The sequence below is a fragment of the Ciconia boyciana genome, chromosome 7 (genome assembly GCF_034638445.1).
Source record: "Ciconia boyciana chromosome 7, ASM3463844v1, whole genome shotgun sequence".
Classification (NCBI taxonomy): domain Eukaryota; kingdom Metazoa; phylum Chordata; class Aves; order Ciconiiformes; family Ciconiidae; genus Ciconia; species Ciconia boyciana.
This window is the reverse complement of record NC_132940.1, coordinates 5,524,150-5,541,723: the sequence shown is the minus strand read 5'-3', so window position 1 is coordinate 5,541,723 and position 17,574 is coordinate 5,524,150. Positions and strand designations below refer to the sequence as shown.

At 40.1% G+C, this 17,574-nt stretch overlaps 1 protein-coding gene across 1 annotated transcript in view; it reads right to left on the bottom strand.

The window, feature by feature from the left end:
- Positions 1-17,574, bottom strand: part of DAB1 (DAB adaptor protein 1) — a 122,783-nt gene that overhangs the window by 54,112 nt on the left and 51,097 nt on the right. Inside the window, exons 2-3 of the mRNA XM_072867389.1 lie at positions 12,841-12,980; positions 10,431-10,529 (exon numbers count right to left, since the gene is read on the bottom strand). Coding sequence (XP_072723490.1) covers positions 10,431-10,529; positions 12,841-12,980 — 239 coding nt within the window. The remainder of the gene's footprint in view (positions 1-10,430; positions 10,530-12,840; positions 12,981-17,574) is intronic.

Here is a 17,574-nt window from a genome sequence, read left to right as displayed (position 1 = left end):
TATAATTCAGCGTGTGCTGAAAATGGGCCTGAAATTTTTTTCTAGGGTTTCTTTCTTTCATTTTTCTAGTTAATGCATTAACCTGGCTTAAAAATATCAGTACTTGCAAACAACTCCCCCGCCCCAAGCAACTCTGTATTTTGGGTGCTCTTCTATAAGGCAAAATCACAGCTGGAGTCAGGGAGACTACAATGTGGCTTTCATATCCTAATTTATTTATCTGAATCACAAAAGGGTAGTGATTATAGGCAAAAAACCCCCAATATAAATCTATAATTCGAGTTTTCTGCTGTGGGACAATACCTCACCAGAGGGATGCAGTGCAGCTCCACTATATAATGGGATCCATAACAACAAACATTTTTATAACCAAAAGTTGACTTTCAAGTTTTTAGTAAAATTCACCCCAACTTCTGTTTAAGCATACCAAACATTAAAGCTAAATGATATCGGAAGTGTTTACATAGTAATTTTTACTACAACAGCTCTATAGACAGACACCCCTCCATATGCAATGGAGGCCAAATGGCGATTGGGACCATGCATATTGTGAGGTTCCCCATACCCTAACACACAATGCGTGTAGCAGTACCTCCCTTTCTTAAATCCGTCCTGGGGTGCTTGGCTTAAACAACAGGAGGCCATATACAGCCAAATGAGACCATCACTAAAGTAATAAGTCTTATTTCCTGCCTTTTTGAAAGCAATACAATTTTTACCCTTTTCACACTGAAAAAAATATAACTACAACAAATGCCCACAAATTATTTCAGTTTGGATAAAACGTCTGGAATAGCTTTATTTTATCTTCATGCCAATCAGTGACAGAAATATTACAAGGCAGTTCCTGCAGATACTCACTACAAGAAGGTTGAACTCAGCTGCGGATCAGGGCATTTCCAGGTGAGAGGAAGGATAGAAATTTCCGCCTTCCTCTGTATGCCAAGTGTTAGGAGGAAAGACATAAGGTTCAAACCAAAGCTCCTGATCCCAAAACACTCAGACTTCACAATGTGCAAAATCACACCTGAGTTTTGCCTTTTGTGACCTTTTTTTCACAGTGACAAAACTGTCATAATACATAAGGCTTTTACAATCTTCATACAGCAAACTGGGCATCTATAAAATGTATCTCTATGAGCTTGTGGCTATTAAAAATCCCAGTGGAGCACTCTGAACCATCCGTACTGTCTAGGGCGCAGTTTGGAAGGCCAGTAAGAAATGAATTACAATAGTCAATAAGGGATGTAATTATGGAAGTAGGTTCTTCTGACATTTACATTTTGCTAACTGTCAAATGTTATTTATGAAATGTGTTATTGTTTCCCTTTTGAAGTATCGGAAGACTATAAATACCTTTTAAGAGTAATGCACATGGTTTTTAAGCCCCCTACTCTGCCATATTCTAATTAGATATATTTATTGCATGTAGAACAGTAAATGCCATGTCTTACTATTCATATTTACCAGTAGAAAGAGGGGAAACTGCCAGGCAACAGGGCAAGACTCCCAGCTGGCCAGAGGGATCTTTCGCAGGCAGAAGCTGCGGACAAGGCACACAGTTCCCGTAACGCATAAGAAAGGCCACAGGTGTCACCATTTTCAAATGTACATGCAAAATGTGACTTTGCTGTTTTTCAGTATGCTCTTTATTGTTATTACATAATATTTTTATCACTGCAGTCCTTAGAAGTCCTTAGAAGTCCGTATTTTTATCACTGCAGTCCTTAGAAGTCCTCAGCATGGTCTAAGACCCAACATTTCTTACAAAAAGTTCCTATAAACAGGTAACTCTGATTAAAAAAAACCCAAATTCAAAAGGTAATCCCAGAGAGTTTATACTTTAATTTCAACCATTGAGAGCTAGGGGCCAGATGCCCCTTGGAACACCTCTGAGATGCATGACCGCAGTAGCTCCTCCTCATAAACCCTTGGGCACGAAGAAGTCCTTCGCTCACTGCCCTGGCAGATGTCCTCCATTGCTCCTCTGCTCCTTCCTTCTGGACGAGTACGCTGCGGGTGGCTCACCCCTGAAATGCCAGGCTGACACCGTAGAAGGCATGGTTGATTTGACCTGTGCAACCATTCCCCAAGGCACACCTCTGCAAGGCCACAACAGAAACAACAGCCAGCCAGAAGAATGATTTCATGGGCTGGATCTGCAAGCCACTAGATGGGCTGTCCTCATCCCAGGCAAATGACAAGAGGGTGACTGCAAGAGGCAGCACAGATCTGCATGACAGGCTGTGATCACCATTGAATTTAACAAGTTTCTAGTACAGGAGTGTTTTAAGGAGGGATTTGAAGAAAAAACAAGGGGGTACTGCATGAATATGTGCAAAGAATCCCTCCAAAGTATGATGGGCAGGATGGGAAGAGGATCAGAGTCATTTATTTGAAAACTGAATAAATGAATGATGAAAGTTGGTACTGTGGAATGACTCCTTGACAGTGAATGAAGAGTAGACAGCCATGAAGAGCCTGGGAAAAAACAGTCAGGCTATAGGTTGATAAAACAGAGAAGGCAGATTCAGTGTAGGAACGCAAAGAGAAGTGTGACATGATTGAAAGAATAAGCTGAGACAGCAATCTTGGCAGTCACGATGGATTTCAAAAATAAAAGTCACATTTGTCAAGGACAAAGAAAAGGATAACAATTGAGACACAAGCTGAAGAGAGGCAGGATTGTGTTTTAACTGTAAGCATGACAATAAATGCTGTATTTCAGAGCAGTTAAGAAGAATCTGCAAGATCTGGAGTTACGCTGGATGTGACAATCAAAAACAAGGTTGAGTCAAAAAAGGCTGCTGAGTTCACAGGGCTGAATAATAGATGATGCTGATATTTTCCTCAGCACTCTGAAAAGGAGGTCAGAGAAAGACCTTTGGGAGTCAGGATTAAAAGGCCTGGTTTAGCCACGTTAAGCTTGAACTGTTAGCTAAACGTTGTAAGGAGAGGGCTGGAGAGACAGGTCAAGATTTGAACAGAAGGAGACAGGGCTGGCACGTGTGGTTTGACACAATAACAAAATTTGTATTTGCAAATGAAGTAACTCTGATAAAAAGCACAGCAGGAAAAGAAAAAGAGATAAAGCACAGAGAGCACCCAGGAAATCCCAGATGAAAACTGCAGGAGAGAGAAATAGAAATTAGAAACACGGGTAAAATCCAGAGACCAGAGTCAGGGAGGCCAGGAAGAAGGACTTCATTCAAAATCAGCTGATAAATTAATGATGCTAACGAAGTGCTCCACCTGACATCAGCCATGAAGAGGAACTTTGGGAAGATCAGTTTCAAAGAAATGAAGAAGACAAAACCCACCTCTGGGAGCTTCTGGCCTGGAGCTGGAAGGAGCCCCAGGCAGGGACCATTAACAATCTCCTGCCCAATACCATGCTCCAGCAAACACAAAAAAATCAATGAACTAATCACAGCATCTCTCCTGCTCACTGCACAGCAAGTAGAAAGCAGATAAAATTAATTCCTTCTTTTATTTCTATTTTTAAATATTCAGAGACGCTCAGTGATAGAGAGTTGACAGTTTGACATTTCATCTGCTCCAGCACATGTGCTTCAAGGAATAACTACAGATCCATAATCATACCTCGATTTCTGGTCAAAGATGCCAGAACCAACAGATTTCCAGTAAAGTCAAGAAGTACCTTTGGTACATTTTAAATGAGGTATCTTCTGCCAACAGTGAGAATTTTAATTGTGCTAAAATTTTCTTTCAGCCAAGTTTAGCTGTCCTGTTAGCAATCTATCAGCATAATTAACACTACCATTCACATCGAATGGAGAAGAGCAGCAACTCCAGAGGTTATCAGCACAAACCCAAAAAAGTCTTGGAACAACCTGGAAAATGCTTTATGGAAGCCTTAGCAACAATTTTGAAAAATCTGTGCGTTATAAGGTCAAGAGAGCTTAAAAGGTCAGGAAGATGGGCAAGATGTAGACATCTAAAACAGTGGCTGGATCATATCACAGCCATAACATTATCTCACTAGAAGAGAACAATCTGAGGCCAGTGGGATTATAACCACCCACGACAGGGGTTATTTATGTGGACATCATTAAGAGTTAAAACAGAAGGACAACCATGAGTTCTGTGGCCAGCAAATTCTTTTTTTTTGTACAAAATGCTACAGGTAAGGTCTGGTCTGCCTTCCACAGAACCAGGAGGTATCATTCATGGAGTAGTAACACCTTCTCAGGTAGATAAACCCTGCTCTGCATGAGAGTCACATAATCCTTCTCAAAGATAATAAAGGTTAGAGTAAGGGATGGATAACAAGAATGAGAATACACAGTTGACATGATATATATATATTTCTATATACAGTTTTCCTTCCTGGATTTCATACTGACAACCTGAAGAAAATGGCTACAGATTAAATTCATAAAGCATGAGTAACACACTGCAACACTTCTTTGCAATAGTGTAACCCAATCAGACATTTACAGTATTCCTAGAAATTATACAAACCCATAGGCTGTGCCAAGCCCTGTATTTTGATAAACATATGGGTCAACATCTCTGAAAGACTAGCCAATCCCTCCAAAGTGTGTAACAGATAATGCAAATTAAACTCACTTTTAGGGTGCTGCATAGGACAAAATAAGAAAAATTGGTGAAATGGCTATCATCTTCATAAACTGGGTTATACTCCATCTGTTTAGGGTATTTCTGACAAAGAACCAAGATACTGATATAGGTCTACGTGCTGGTTTTGGCTGGGATAGAGTTAATTTTCTTCACAGTAGTTGGTACGGGGCTGTGTTTTGGATTTGTGCTGGAAACAGCGTTGATAACACAGGGATGTTTTCGTTGCTGCTGAGCAGGGCTTACACAGAGCCAAGGCCTTTGCTGCTCCTCACCCCACCCCACCAGCGAGGAGGCTGGGGGTGCACAAGAAGTTGGGAGGGGACACAGCTGGGACAGCTGACCCCAACTGCCCAAAGGGCTATTCCATACCATATGACATTGTGCTCAGCATATAAAGCTGGGGGAAGACGACGGAAGGGGGGGACGTTTGGAGTGATGGCGTTTGTCTTCCCAAGTCACTGTTACACATGATGGAGCCCTGCTTTCCTGGAGATGGCTGAACACCTGCCTGCCCGTGGGAAGGAGGGAATGAATTCCTTGTTTTGCTTTGCTTGTGTGTGTGGTTTTTGCTTTACCTATGGAACTGTCTTTATCTCAACCCATGAGTTTTCTCACTTTTACTCTTCGGATTCTCTCCCCCATCATGCTGGGGGGGAGTGAGCGAGCGGCTGGGTGGGGCTTAGTTGCCGGCTGGGGTTAAATCACAACAGTCTATCATGCTTTTTGGACAACTGTAGAGTCTAGATAAATATTTCATCTATAACAATAGCCCATCTATATTGCAGTATATTCTGGCAATTTGCCTATCCACAAGCTGATACAAAATTTTACTTTAACAGAAATAATTCTTTACTTAAAGTCAAATAGTAATTTTTTGCTGTCATTATATTTCTCTTTCACAGTGTCTGGGTTTTCCATTGAAGTCAACAGGATTTTGCAATTAGAAAAGGCATGAGTTTAAAAGTATACCTCATTACACGAATGTAGAAGAAAATGGTTTCCCAAGTATTTTATGGAATTTAATTATTATTTTTAAATAAATTTTTGGAAAGTAACCTACAGTAAACAAAGATTTATTGTTACATAAATAAACAATGAGACAATTACAGCCTCTTTATGGAGACCATATTAGTCATGCACATCGAACCAAGCATTACTAAGCTATCACAGGGAGATAGCCTGATGTGTGTGATTAACAAAATAATACTCATAAATAGCTAATGAACTATGATGGTCCTTTAAAAATTTTGCATATCCTGCTATATTGAGAGTTATGGTTTTTGTCGCTTTCTAAGGAACACATTAACCACTAAGTTCCATGCTGAAAAGGAGAGTATTAAATAGCACAATGCAACTATTTGCATTTTTGCCTTCTACAGACCATGCTTTTGAAAATATAAAAGAACTCTCATGGAAGTCTACTAATGAAGAATACATTTCAGCTTGTGCCATACTGTGTTTGAAAGATGACATCTTGAGATGTCACTGGGGTGCAGGGGGAATATGACAGAACAAATGATCAAAAATTATTTTCATATAATATGCAGCCATGAAATCTCTGAAGTGGCATTAGGTAGAAAAAGTCTGGGTTTAGCAATAATTGTGGCAGATTTTTTACATTTAAAAAAAAAAAAAAAAGTATTTCCTTCAGGTGATGTATATATTTGGCAAACATATCCTGGGGAAGTCAAGTGGGATGGATGGCCAACACACGACAGTAGACAAAAGAGGTACATTTATAAGAAAAAATAGGGTCAAAACCCATGTGTAATGACAATGTTTGGCATGCAACTGGAGAACATCCTGTTAGTCAAAGTAAATACAACTTCAGAATATAGAGCTAATGTTGGGATTTCATCAGCAGAACAATTTGTGTTGTTCTGCCTATGTGGGCAGGCTCCTCCAGCAGATGAGTGGAGTCTATATAACAGTATACACAAACTACAGGCTTGTAGGGTGACCTCTGTTAAGCAGGGCCTTTCCTATCACGCTCTAAATACATTGACAAGTATTTGAAAAGTGGTATGAAGGGACCTATTTAGATTAATCCATGGAACAGAATGATGAAATAGAAGAGAGGAGTGTTATTATTTCTATTGCAGTGCTATAGATTAACTAAATTGTATCACATCTACAGTGCAAACTCACAGCAAATTCTTCTTGTATTTTTCTTGATGAGATAAATTCTTCCCAAATGACATTCCACCTTCAACCTAATCTCCTTCATGGATAAATTTACCCAAAGGGCAGAATTCCCGATGGCTGGAATATTAGTATTATTAAAATCATTATTTTTTGATGAATATTAGGTCTGGAACACAGTAGAGAGAACTATAAAGTACAGGGGAAAAACCCTTGCTTGTCATTTTCAGTAGTAACCCAACTACAGCCCTTCATCTGTAATGAATTATGGAGCAATGGCCCTAAATCATCTGTATGAAGTCAGGTATGACACTGCCAATTTTAAAAAATTTGCTAGTTTTGAGCTACAAATTGATTTTTTATTGTGATAAATTAAAATCCAATAGTAGCCTACAAGATACTGAACATATAGAAGCCTACGTTTTTTCAGAATATTTTTTCTCTTTTCTATCACATCAGACTGCCATTGTGGCAGACATGATAGCAGTAGCCAATGACAAAAATTAAGAAAGGACACTCTAGAGACGTAAATAACCTTTCCAAATAAACAATAAATGAGCACTGTGCCCCAAAATATCCATTTGGGAATCCTAAAATTACGAAAATACAGCTAAAGAGAAAGCATTGTGGGGGACAGGGAAAGCAGTTAAAGGAGGAGAAAGCAAATGCAAGATTACCCAGGCTGTTCCCTATTAAGGGCATATTTTTTTTCCCTGTTGCATGAATGTGAATGTCAATCTCCAAACTTTATAAACTCTTAAGTTTAACATTGATATCAGAAGATCTGTGTGAGCAAACCACAAACTTTTTGCTGCCCCTTTCCCTTCTGTCCCATCAAAAGAGCCAGGCTGAGCAATGGTACATCTCCAGTTTAGCCCGCTTATGGAAATTTCCCTATCGCTTCTAAATCAAGAATGGGATTATCAGTGTCCTGCATTGCCTAATTGCATCATCCTTACTTTGCTTTATAGGAGGCTCCACATTATAGCAGTAATGCAGCTTTCTTTGGGGGTGACTTTAGCACACAGACATCAACGTGAGACTACACAGATGGTATTATTTACTACTACAACAGCTGACATCTCTTAGCCTGACACCAGGACGAGCCAAAGCTGTATGGATGAGACACAGTGCATCACCCCAAAGTATTTGTCTCTTGTGCTGTGGAAAGCACCTTGCCTCAGTAGTGCTCCTGCAGGCTCAGAGAGCCCAGAGACACTGTCGGGGTCTGTCCATGACCTGTTGCTCACGTTACCCAGTGTATTTCAGACGTTGAGACTGTATGTGACTACCAGCAGGAACGGGAATGAGATGTAGGTCAACTGTAGGCTGACGAAGCAGAGACAGGCTAGGTGAGAGAGACTATGAGAAGAGTGGTCAAGGACGTGAAACTTTGGGACACGGAGAGAACCAAACTGGGGAAAAAGCCAAAGGGATGGTGGCTATGAAGAACCGGGAAAGGAGTTCATGCACCCCTGGCTTCAAAAGCTTGGCATGGAAAGCACAATTCTCCAGCTTTCAAAAAAACACATAAAAACTGATGTCAAAAGCTCCCCACATCCCTCTGTCACAGTCCTGTCTCAAGGACAACTCAATACTCCTGTCCATCACTCTGGCAGCTCAGGGGCAGAAGTCTGGAAGGTGTATTTAAAGGTTTCACTCTAAGCCTCAGTGACTGAGTGACAGGGTCACTATAAGGATGATATAGTTATGTCAGATTTAGAGTACAGGGTATCAAAGTTATGAAATGAAGGAGACTTGTTCTCATGTCCCTGCCTCACTAGTTGCAGATAGGAGAGCGTGCAGGATGCTGCAGGAAAGGCAATTTGGCTAAACCACACCTTTGTTTCTAAACACATCCCCTTTTCCCTCTTTATTTTATGAAAATAAATCCCATGTTTGTGAAACATTCAGAGACAAGTGCCACAGGACAAGTCTCTCTCTCTTCTTTTTTTATTTTCCCAAGAAAAGGCTTTAGTCTTAGGAAAGTAACTGTGGCCTCAGTGCAATTTGCACAGTGCTTGGCAAGGCAGTAGGCTGCACACTGAAGAAAAGAAAACAAAATATTGCCATATTGTTCAGTGTATTATACTCTGTCCTGTACACCGAATGAAGCTGGTATTCTCTGGCCAAAAAAAGTATGTCATCGCATAGTTAAATACTACCTTAATGTCTTCTTATTAGAGGACCCAACCATGACTGCACTGGCAGCCCTAATCCTGACATTTCCTATCTCTGAACACAGGCTGTAACCTCAGCAATGTTCTCTTAAACACTGCTTTTGTATGAATACTTTATGCATGCTGTACACAACACATTCAATGAACTTTTCATTACTAACTACTTGTATTATGTATCAGTGAGCTCAATGACATTGATTTTCTAATAATATAAATTAACTGGCAAAGATAATTTCATTTATCATCAGTAGGGTTTTATTTCTGGCATCATGTTAAATAGTTAATCTTTCAAAAGATTAAATCAAGAGCTTTTTAAAATTCAAGGCAGAGCTTAAACTGCTGTAAAAAATCTTCTTAATTAGGATTAAAACAGTTTGTGTGTTGTCACTTTATATCTAAGTAGTATAATGTTTTGCTTAGGTTTCTTCTTTCAGAGCAATTTAAAAAATCAAACATGAGATTTCTGTGGCAAAAACTGCGTAAGGCATGGAAGTCTCCTGCAGCTTCCTCGACCAGATGCTACTGGATGAGTTGCTGCTTGGCAACCTCAATGGCAACCTCAAACTTTCCAGTATCTTTTACCTCCAATTCCATACAACATATATTTTTTCTACCACTGATGATACAAAAGCTCTGATTCTTATGGTTACTGCATATCTGACAGAAGACAGTCACTGCTGTTAATAGGAGTATATCACATTATGGTGACTATGACTGCGCTGATCTGGAATTATGGACCTGACAGAATTCTTTAGGATTCCCCTCGGACACCTTCAGGGAAATCCCAGCTAAGTGTGTGCTGCTTCCAAGAGCTCCCCAGCTCCCAGTGCCCTTCCTTTTCCCTCTCTATCTCAGCCTTGGGGAAAACAAGCTTCGCTCTCCTAGGGTTGTCTGCAGCTCCCTGTTCCAGCTTGTTTTCTTCCCCTCAGCTTCCCCTGACACAAAGGGCCCAATCCAAGACAATCCTAGCCTCTAATCCTAATCCCTTGCCATTAGATTCCCAAAAGTCACTTGGTACTACTGAGGAGTCTTAAGCAGCATCCAGAGGACTGGTGCAGCTGGGCCCAGGCTGGATAAGAAAACCCATATGGGCACAGACACCAGTCTGTACCTTGGACTGCTAAAGCCTTCTGCAAACAGTGGGCTGGTATTTTCAAGAAACAATTTTTTATCTGGCAGAAGGAAAACAAATCCCTTCTCACCACTTTCTGGACTCAGAGCTGTGAGTGTTTATGCACGTAAGGAGCATCTGTGTACTCAAGTAAGTGGTTCTGCAGAAGTATCCAGGACCAGGCTTTACAATAAACCATGTCCCCATGCTACACTTTACACCTCAGTCATCTAATGGCTTGCTCTGATACATGATAACCCTTTATCAAGCTTGTCAGATGCTTCATGTGTGCTTTACACTGGTGAGATATTACTGCCCAGCCAGGAAATGCTTTTAAAGAAACATCCAGGAAAAGATTCAATTTTGTTCCATCTCATGATTATTTTACTTACCCCTGTCTTCTCATCGAAGATTTTGATTCCCCCAAAGGAGACTGTTAAGAAGATTTTTTGTTTATGTTCTCCTTTCGAACGAGCCGCAGCAACAATTCCCTATTGAAACAAAGAACAGTTTGGCTGGTTCCATTACTCTTCTAGGTGTCACAGCAGAGCACAAAGATTTGCTTGTGGACGATACACCACTTTTCTAGGAAAACTTAAGGGCTTTCCAGGAACAGTCCCCCTTTTACTTCTGGCTTTCTCCCTTTTTCCAAGGTACCACATCTCTTTATGCTAACCAGAGAGCATTTCAAATGTGCTCCCACTTCCAACCCCTGCACCAGCTAAGCCTCCATGAAATTTGTTTTCATGGAAGCTGAAGGTCATTTCTAGCACACTTTTCCCAGCTGCAAGCTGTTTGGTTTTCTTTTTTTAAAGAAAAAAAACCCAAACAAGCAGTGGAAGAAAAAAAATGCCAACAACTTTAGCTTACTTCATGGGCACACTTATCTGGAATAAGCAAAATCAAACTACACCTCTGCTGTAAAAAACTGGTATTGAGGGTTAGTTTTTTTCATAATCTCAGGCTTTTACTTCTCAAGTGAACGTGCTGATATGCATTTCATGTATTATTCTCCCACAGCATAACTATAACAGTAACTTCTATTTCCATGTTCTCAGGAGCCTGCCCTGACGAATAACACTGTACTAAGATCAAATGTAATCAATTGCACTAGTAAATAAATAAAAATATTTAGCCTTTATCTGGTGCTCTGCAATTTCAACAAGTTTTAACAACCACTAATTTATGTTTTTAGACTTTCATGAGGTCATTGTTCTCATTACGCAAACATGAAAATTAAAGAGAAAAAACAGAGTGATTTGTCAAAAGTCACTTCAAAACTTTATGCCTGGCCTTAAAACTCATATTGCTAGACACTAGGTTTCCAGAGCCCATAACTTCATGCTATGCTGCCTTACATACAAACATGAATTTCTAATGCTCCCTTCCCTTAATAGTTTTAGTCATCTCACAACACCGTTTAGATCAATCTCGGCACCATGCAAACAGGTATCGGGCATCTGGGAGATGTGGAAATGGTAATCCACGGAGGAGAGAGACAAAAAGGCTTGTGCAGCAGAACAGTGACAATTCTCCCAAGTTGCTTGTAGGAACTATGAAATGATGAGAAATATCCAGCATACAATTAAAACAGATAGGAATATTGTTTGGCAGATGTGATAAATCAGCAGTGCACCTTTTACAATAGTTTTTACTCATCATAAAATGTTCGTAACTGTAAATTATCTACCAGATCTTTCTTTTAGGCTGTTGAACCGTAAGATGCATGTCACCCTTTGCTGTTTATTCATAAATAACCACCTATTCCTCCCAGTTCCTCAGGACTGGAACCCTGCTAGTTGGTAGTGTAAAAGATACTATTTAGTGATTTCTCCTCCTGAAAAAATTAGTAATGGGAAATCCATCAGCTCTTGGTAGAGTGCTGGGGAGAAAAAGACGGGAAAAAGACTGCGGAGGGTTTACTCCTAGACCTAGCTTGTAACCCTACAATGCAGATGGGAAGCCAACAGCCAACACTGCACTCAAGAAAAACACAATCTATCCTTCCTCCTCAACCACTCCAGCTCTTCCACATTTCCCGGGGCCACCTAAAGGATGCTTCCTATAGAGAGCTCCTACGCTCTTTGAGGGTTGTAAGAAAAGACTGAGGCAGAGAGATGTCTAGCGTGCTCTAGAAAGTCCACCCTCCTACACCACTACTGCTTTCAGACTCTGTCTACACTCTCAGTTTGCAGCCTACTCAAAATCTGCTTTTGTCACTGCTCCATTTCTTTCCCAAAACTCTGGGGACTCCTCTTTATCTTCTCATGCTCTGTCCTCTCAGTGCACTGCCTCCTGATATTGTAACCCATCAATCCTGCCATTAGAGGTGCAAGACATTATCCTCCCAGTGAGGACACCAGTTCCCCTCTATATCTGGCTACCTGCACCCCACAATGTCACTCACCCCTTCCTGCCTGTCCCGACAGGAGAAAATGGTTAAAGGCGGGGCTGTAGTTGATTAGCAGTCATATAAAATGTTCTGATATACCCTTTTTTCTTCATAGTGGTTTACCCTCCCTTTTGCATAATAAAATTATTCAATTTGCAGATGTGTTGTTTATAATTTGTGGACAAATTGCAGTGGTGTCAATCATGAATAACTACTGAACTCAGAGATAATGTATTAAAATTAAACTGGGATAAGCAATGCCAGCCAGGAGTTCATATAAAATTTACTGATTTCAATACATAATTAACCAGAGTGTGACTCAGTGTCACGGAAGGAGAACGAGTAAAAGTTCAAGCTGAAATTTGCTCCCCTTGACTCCATAATATTAAACATTAAAAGTTTCACTGCACCTTGAGCTTCATCATGGAGTCTTGGCATAACTTGTCTCCTCGTGCGGCAGAAACCTCATCTATCCCAATCAGTTTGGCTTTGTATCGGACACCGTCACCTTTAAACCTCTTTATTAAAGTGGCTTCACTGCGATCCTGACCTGAAAAGACATAAGGGAAACAAGGAAATTTGCGTGAGTGCAAAGGAAAATAAACAAATAAATACTCACAATTAAGTGGCAAATTAGATCTAACTCCCACCTCAACACCTAAACATACAAACTTTTCAATAAAATTAGAAGAAAAGTACTAGTTCAATAAAACCTTTTGGCCTAGTGCATTTGAGGTAGTCAAATTCATTTGAGGTAGTACACTCAAATGAATTCACAGTGGAATTGTTGCCATACAAAATCTTCTGCACAAAATTTGCACACAAATTAGGTTTACAGAAATAAGAGATAAGCCTGAATCAGACCTCATGGATCTGAAAACTTCTGATCTGTACGGGTTGTTTTAATCCCAATACACTTGAGAATTCTTCATTTTGCAGACAAAACTCTAACAGAAACATGCTACTATCTCCTCATATACCAATTTATCTAACCATATCAGCAATATTTACACTATTACCATTTGAATGATGAAAAAACAAACGATGCTATTTGTCTAAGATATTGCTGTTCTAAAACCTTCACAACAAATACTGTCTCCTTGTTCTATTCTTTCTGTTTATAGACATACACAGAAAAAAACATAACCCAGCAATGTTGGCTGTCACAGGCTCACCCTGAGAAGCTTAAAAAACGGCACAAGATGTTTCTTAATAAAAAAGCAATCGGGGATAAGATAGCACAGTACTGAAAAGGCCAATGTACATACATTACAACGCTCAAACTAGCCTGAACCACACGACGATGACACTACAGCAGTCCATGAAAGGGATAGTTTTGTCAGGAAGACTTTTTTCCCGAGTATCTGCAGAAGTGTTTATTCAGCGTCTTAGCTGGAAGAAATATATTAGTTAGGGAATCACTCTTCCTAAAATTGATTAAAGATAAATTTTGCAGCTGTCTGAGGAATTTCTTGCTAGGATCTCAAAAAACCAGCAGTGAACTGTAAATAATTGTAACCAAACAAGTAACCAAACATACAGTTTCCAAGGCACAAAGAAGCAAGCAAAAATGTGAGATCTTAAAGAATTCGAAGTTTCTCGAACTCAACAGATTCCACCAGAAAACTTGCCTAAACACGGACTGATGTTGCTAAAATTTATACTATTACCACCTAGGAGCTCTAGTCACAGATTTTGCCCCATCCTTCTAGCTATTGTAAAAAATGAACCAAGAGCTAGAGCCTGCTGTAAATGAACCATAGGTAAGAATCTAGTATTAGACACCTATATTTGAGAATTTTGGCCCAAATTTTCTGCAAAGCTCATGCCTATTTGAAAAGTCAGTTTAAAGTACAGAAAAAAGAATAAAATCTGCTTCTGTGCAGCTAGTTTTTGATAAACAGAAACACAGAAGCTTTGGCAGAAAAAGCTATTTTGTTTTGCATTTCTATCAAAAGCACCTTTTTCAGCAGTCAACACTTGGGTCACCTTTGCTAGTGTTGCACACCCATCAAGTGGCTGAATAAACTATGGAATTGAAATTTTTACAATACCATTATAGGAAAAACTAGAGTGTACAGGACCAACGAAGAGTACTTCCAAACGAAGATACTCATTTGGTTCTCCTTCCTTGAGAGTACAGCACAGTCCACGCTGTGAACTACTGATGGACTAAACGTATGTTAAAAAATAGAGCTATTTTAAGCATATTGAGATTGTCAAGTGTGTTTGAACACACAAATACTATTTCTTTCAGTGCAATATATCAGCTCAGACCAATGTTTTAATGCCTCGTTTATAGCTCCTTAAAAATAAGGCAGCTGGTTAAGTGTTGCTGTGATAGTTCAGTGGCCACCTAACTGTTTCCCTTGATTCGTCTTCACTCCCGCTTCCTCAAGAAGAATTAAACAGAGGGTTGAAACTTCATGCTCTTAAATTATATATTATTTTTTTAAAAAATAAATCTAATGAGACACAAATGATAAATCAGAAACTCGAAGCAGTGCTAATATCATTCCCCAGGGAAATGCCAAGGCAGATGTTGGCACTGTCAACTAAAAACAATGAAAAACCATTTTCCACTTTCAGCTTCAGAGTGGGGCAGGAGGGAGAACATCTGGAGAAACAACAAAGTACAACAGTAACAGTGGACTTTTCCATGTGTCTTTTATACTTACAAATATATCCTGTTGATTTGCAGTAAATAAAATCCAATTCCAAGAGCTTTTTTGCCAACAATTTTCAACCTTATGTCTTCGTTACAGCCGAAGGCAGCTGTTAGCTAATAGCATGTGCATGTAAGTGCTCAAGAGTGTTTCCTGGGACTGACTCATGACAGCGACCTTGCATTCGTCAGTTATTTGAACATTTATACTTATTCCAACCTCTGATCTATTTTGCTGCACGTAACTGAATCCCTGACATTAATAGCCCATTCAAACACAACTTATGGCTATGTTTGCTTACGCACAAGTCCCCTGTCAATTATGACCCAGATTAAGTAGGATAAAGTGCTTTTGGGATAAATGACTGGGAAAAATCATCAACCTGAAAATGATGTAGATATTCTAAACTGTGGTGGATACTGCAAATTACTAGAGACTACAGATTCATCCGTAAAACCCTAGAGCATATGTCCCATGAAAAAGCACAGAGAATGCACACAGACACTGCCCTATATTATAAATCAGCCATCTGCAACAGTCACCATTTCTCAGCATATATCCAGATCTCCCCCGAGCTATGCTCATACTGTATTTCCAAATTTTGGTGCTGTAATCAGCACTGAAAAACTTTCTACCTGCTCGGAAAATTACAATACGACAAACGCTGTCAGTATGGTAGATTTTATAGCGCTTACGAGAAGTGGGATTTATGCGGGGCGATACTTCATTTGCACACTGGACACTCACCAGGCAGATAGTCCAGACTCTCATAAACATCTCATCATTAAAAAAAAAAAGTTTTTTTTTAATGACAGTTCTTGAACAAGGTTCTTGCTGTGTTTGAAGCTGCATAAATAAGAGATGCCTGAATTACAAGACTGTAATTCTTCTTAAGCTTCAGAGGAGGGTGAGGGCTAACGTTAAACCACTAAACCAGAGAGCTGTGCCTGTGCCAGAATCCGGGGAAGTGCTGCCTCTTTCTTTCCACGTAACAAGAGGAATCAATCTTTTCTTCTTTGTAGCTCCTGCCTTTGTCAGCAGAGACCTGCCATCACGTTCAGCTCTCCAGCCACCCCCTGCCACCACACTTGCTCGGTCCCAGCCTGCGGGAAGGAGGATTATCCTGGATGCAGGGCTGCACTTACTGCTGGAGCTCAGTTTTATCTGAATCACGAGAAGCCGCATCTTGGGGCTCTCACTCTCAGCTTGCCTTCCTCAAACTACAAATAGCATGTCAAGGGCAGGAAGAGGGACATTCATAAACCAACTATGAAGATTTTATGGAAAACTGAAGCTTAAGGTCTCAAATCATTACTAGACTATAATCTACAGCAAAATTAGAAGCACGTGTTTAATGACAACCGCTTCTTTCCACAACACACATTTCCTGAGATCTCATTTTAGGATTTCTTGACTGCAGGGAAGACCACAGCTGCCAAAGCCATGCCAAGTGAGCAGCTGATGCCCATCTCAGTTGTCCACCGCACCCTGCGCAGGTAGGGATCTGCCCAGTGTTCTTCATCAGAGGACTAGCACCACTAGGTCATTCTAAAATGAACCTAAATTCAATGTTTGTCTTAAAACTTGTTTAACTTCAAGACCAATGAGTATTTTCCCATGGTTTGCTCTAAAATGCTTGCATAAATATCTTTTCATGAGCAAAGAAATATCCTAAGCATTTGTTCACAACTTGACACAAGCTCTTCACAATCCAAAATGGAACCAGATTATCAACAAAACTAAAAGCGATTTGATTCTCATGCCCCAAACTGAGAAAAAATGCATAAGCTAAAAACCCACCACCACCAACGTCACACAAATTCAATTTAGGAAGGTGATCACTTTTAATTAGAAAATGTGCTGCTGTTGACACAGGCAAAGAAATGTTTTGTTTGCAGCATATAGATTTATAATCCTCAGAGGTCCTTAAAATGTAAATGTAAGAGTCATTATTTTATCTACTTCTATAGATGTCACTGTTCACCTTTAAGCCATATGTGTTCCAGCTGGAGCCACTGCTCCTGCATAAGTGGGAAAACATGACCTTTGCTGCTGAGTTGTGACATTGCACTTGGACTTCCACAGTCTTTGAAGAGAACAATAAATCCCCGGAGCTGGGTGATGCAATGTGCTTCTGAGCTTGCATCTAAAGTAGGCAGAGGCTTATCATCATGATCAGCGTTAAGGTATTTTATCCATCTCACTAAGCATACTGTAGAAGTAATAAACAAGGTTTTTAACACAGTCAGTCATTTTTATTTGAGGCAATACACCTTAACTAAACTCAGACTCTGTAAAGCAAGCTAGAGACAGACCTGAGCCCAAATCCCCAAGTACTCAACCGCATTCAATCCCAAGATGTGACTGGTAAACAGTCCAAGAGGAGCATAAGCTATGGTGGAAGATGCAGGTCAAAGCAGTCCCCACTGAGTGCCGGAGGTGGGTGCTCTCCAGGCCATACCCATCAGCAGTGGTCAC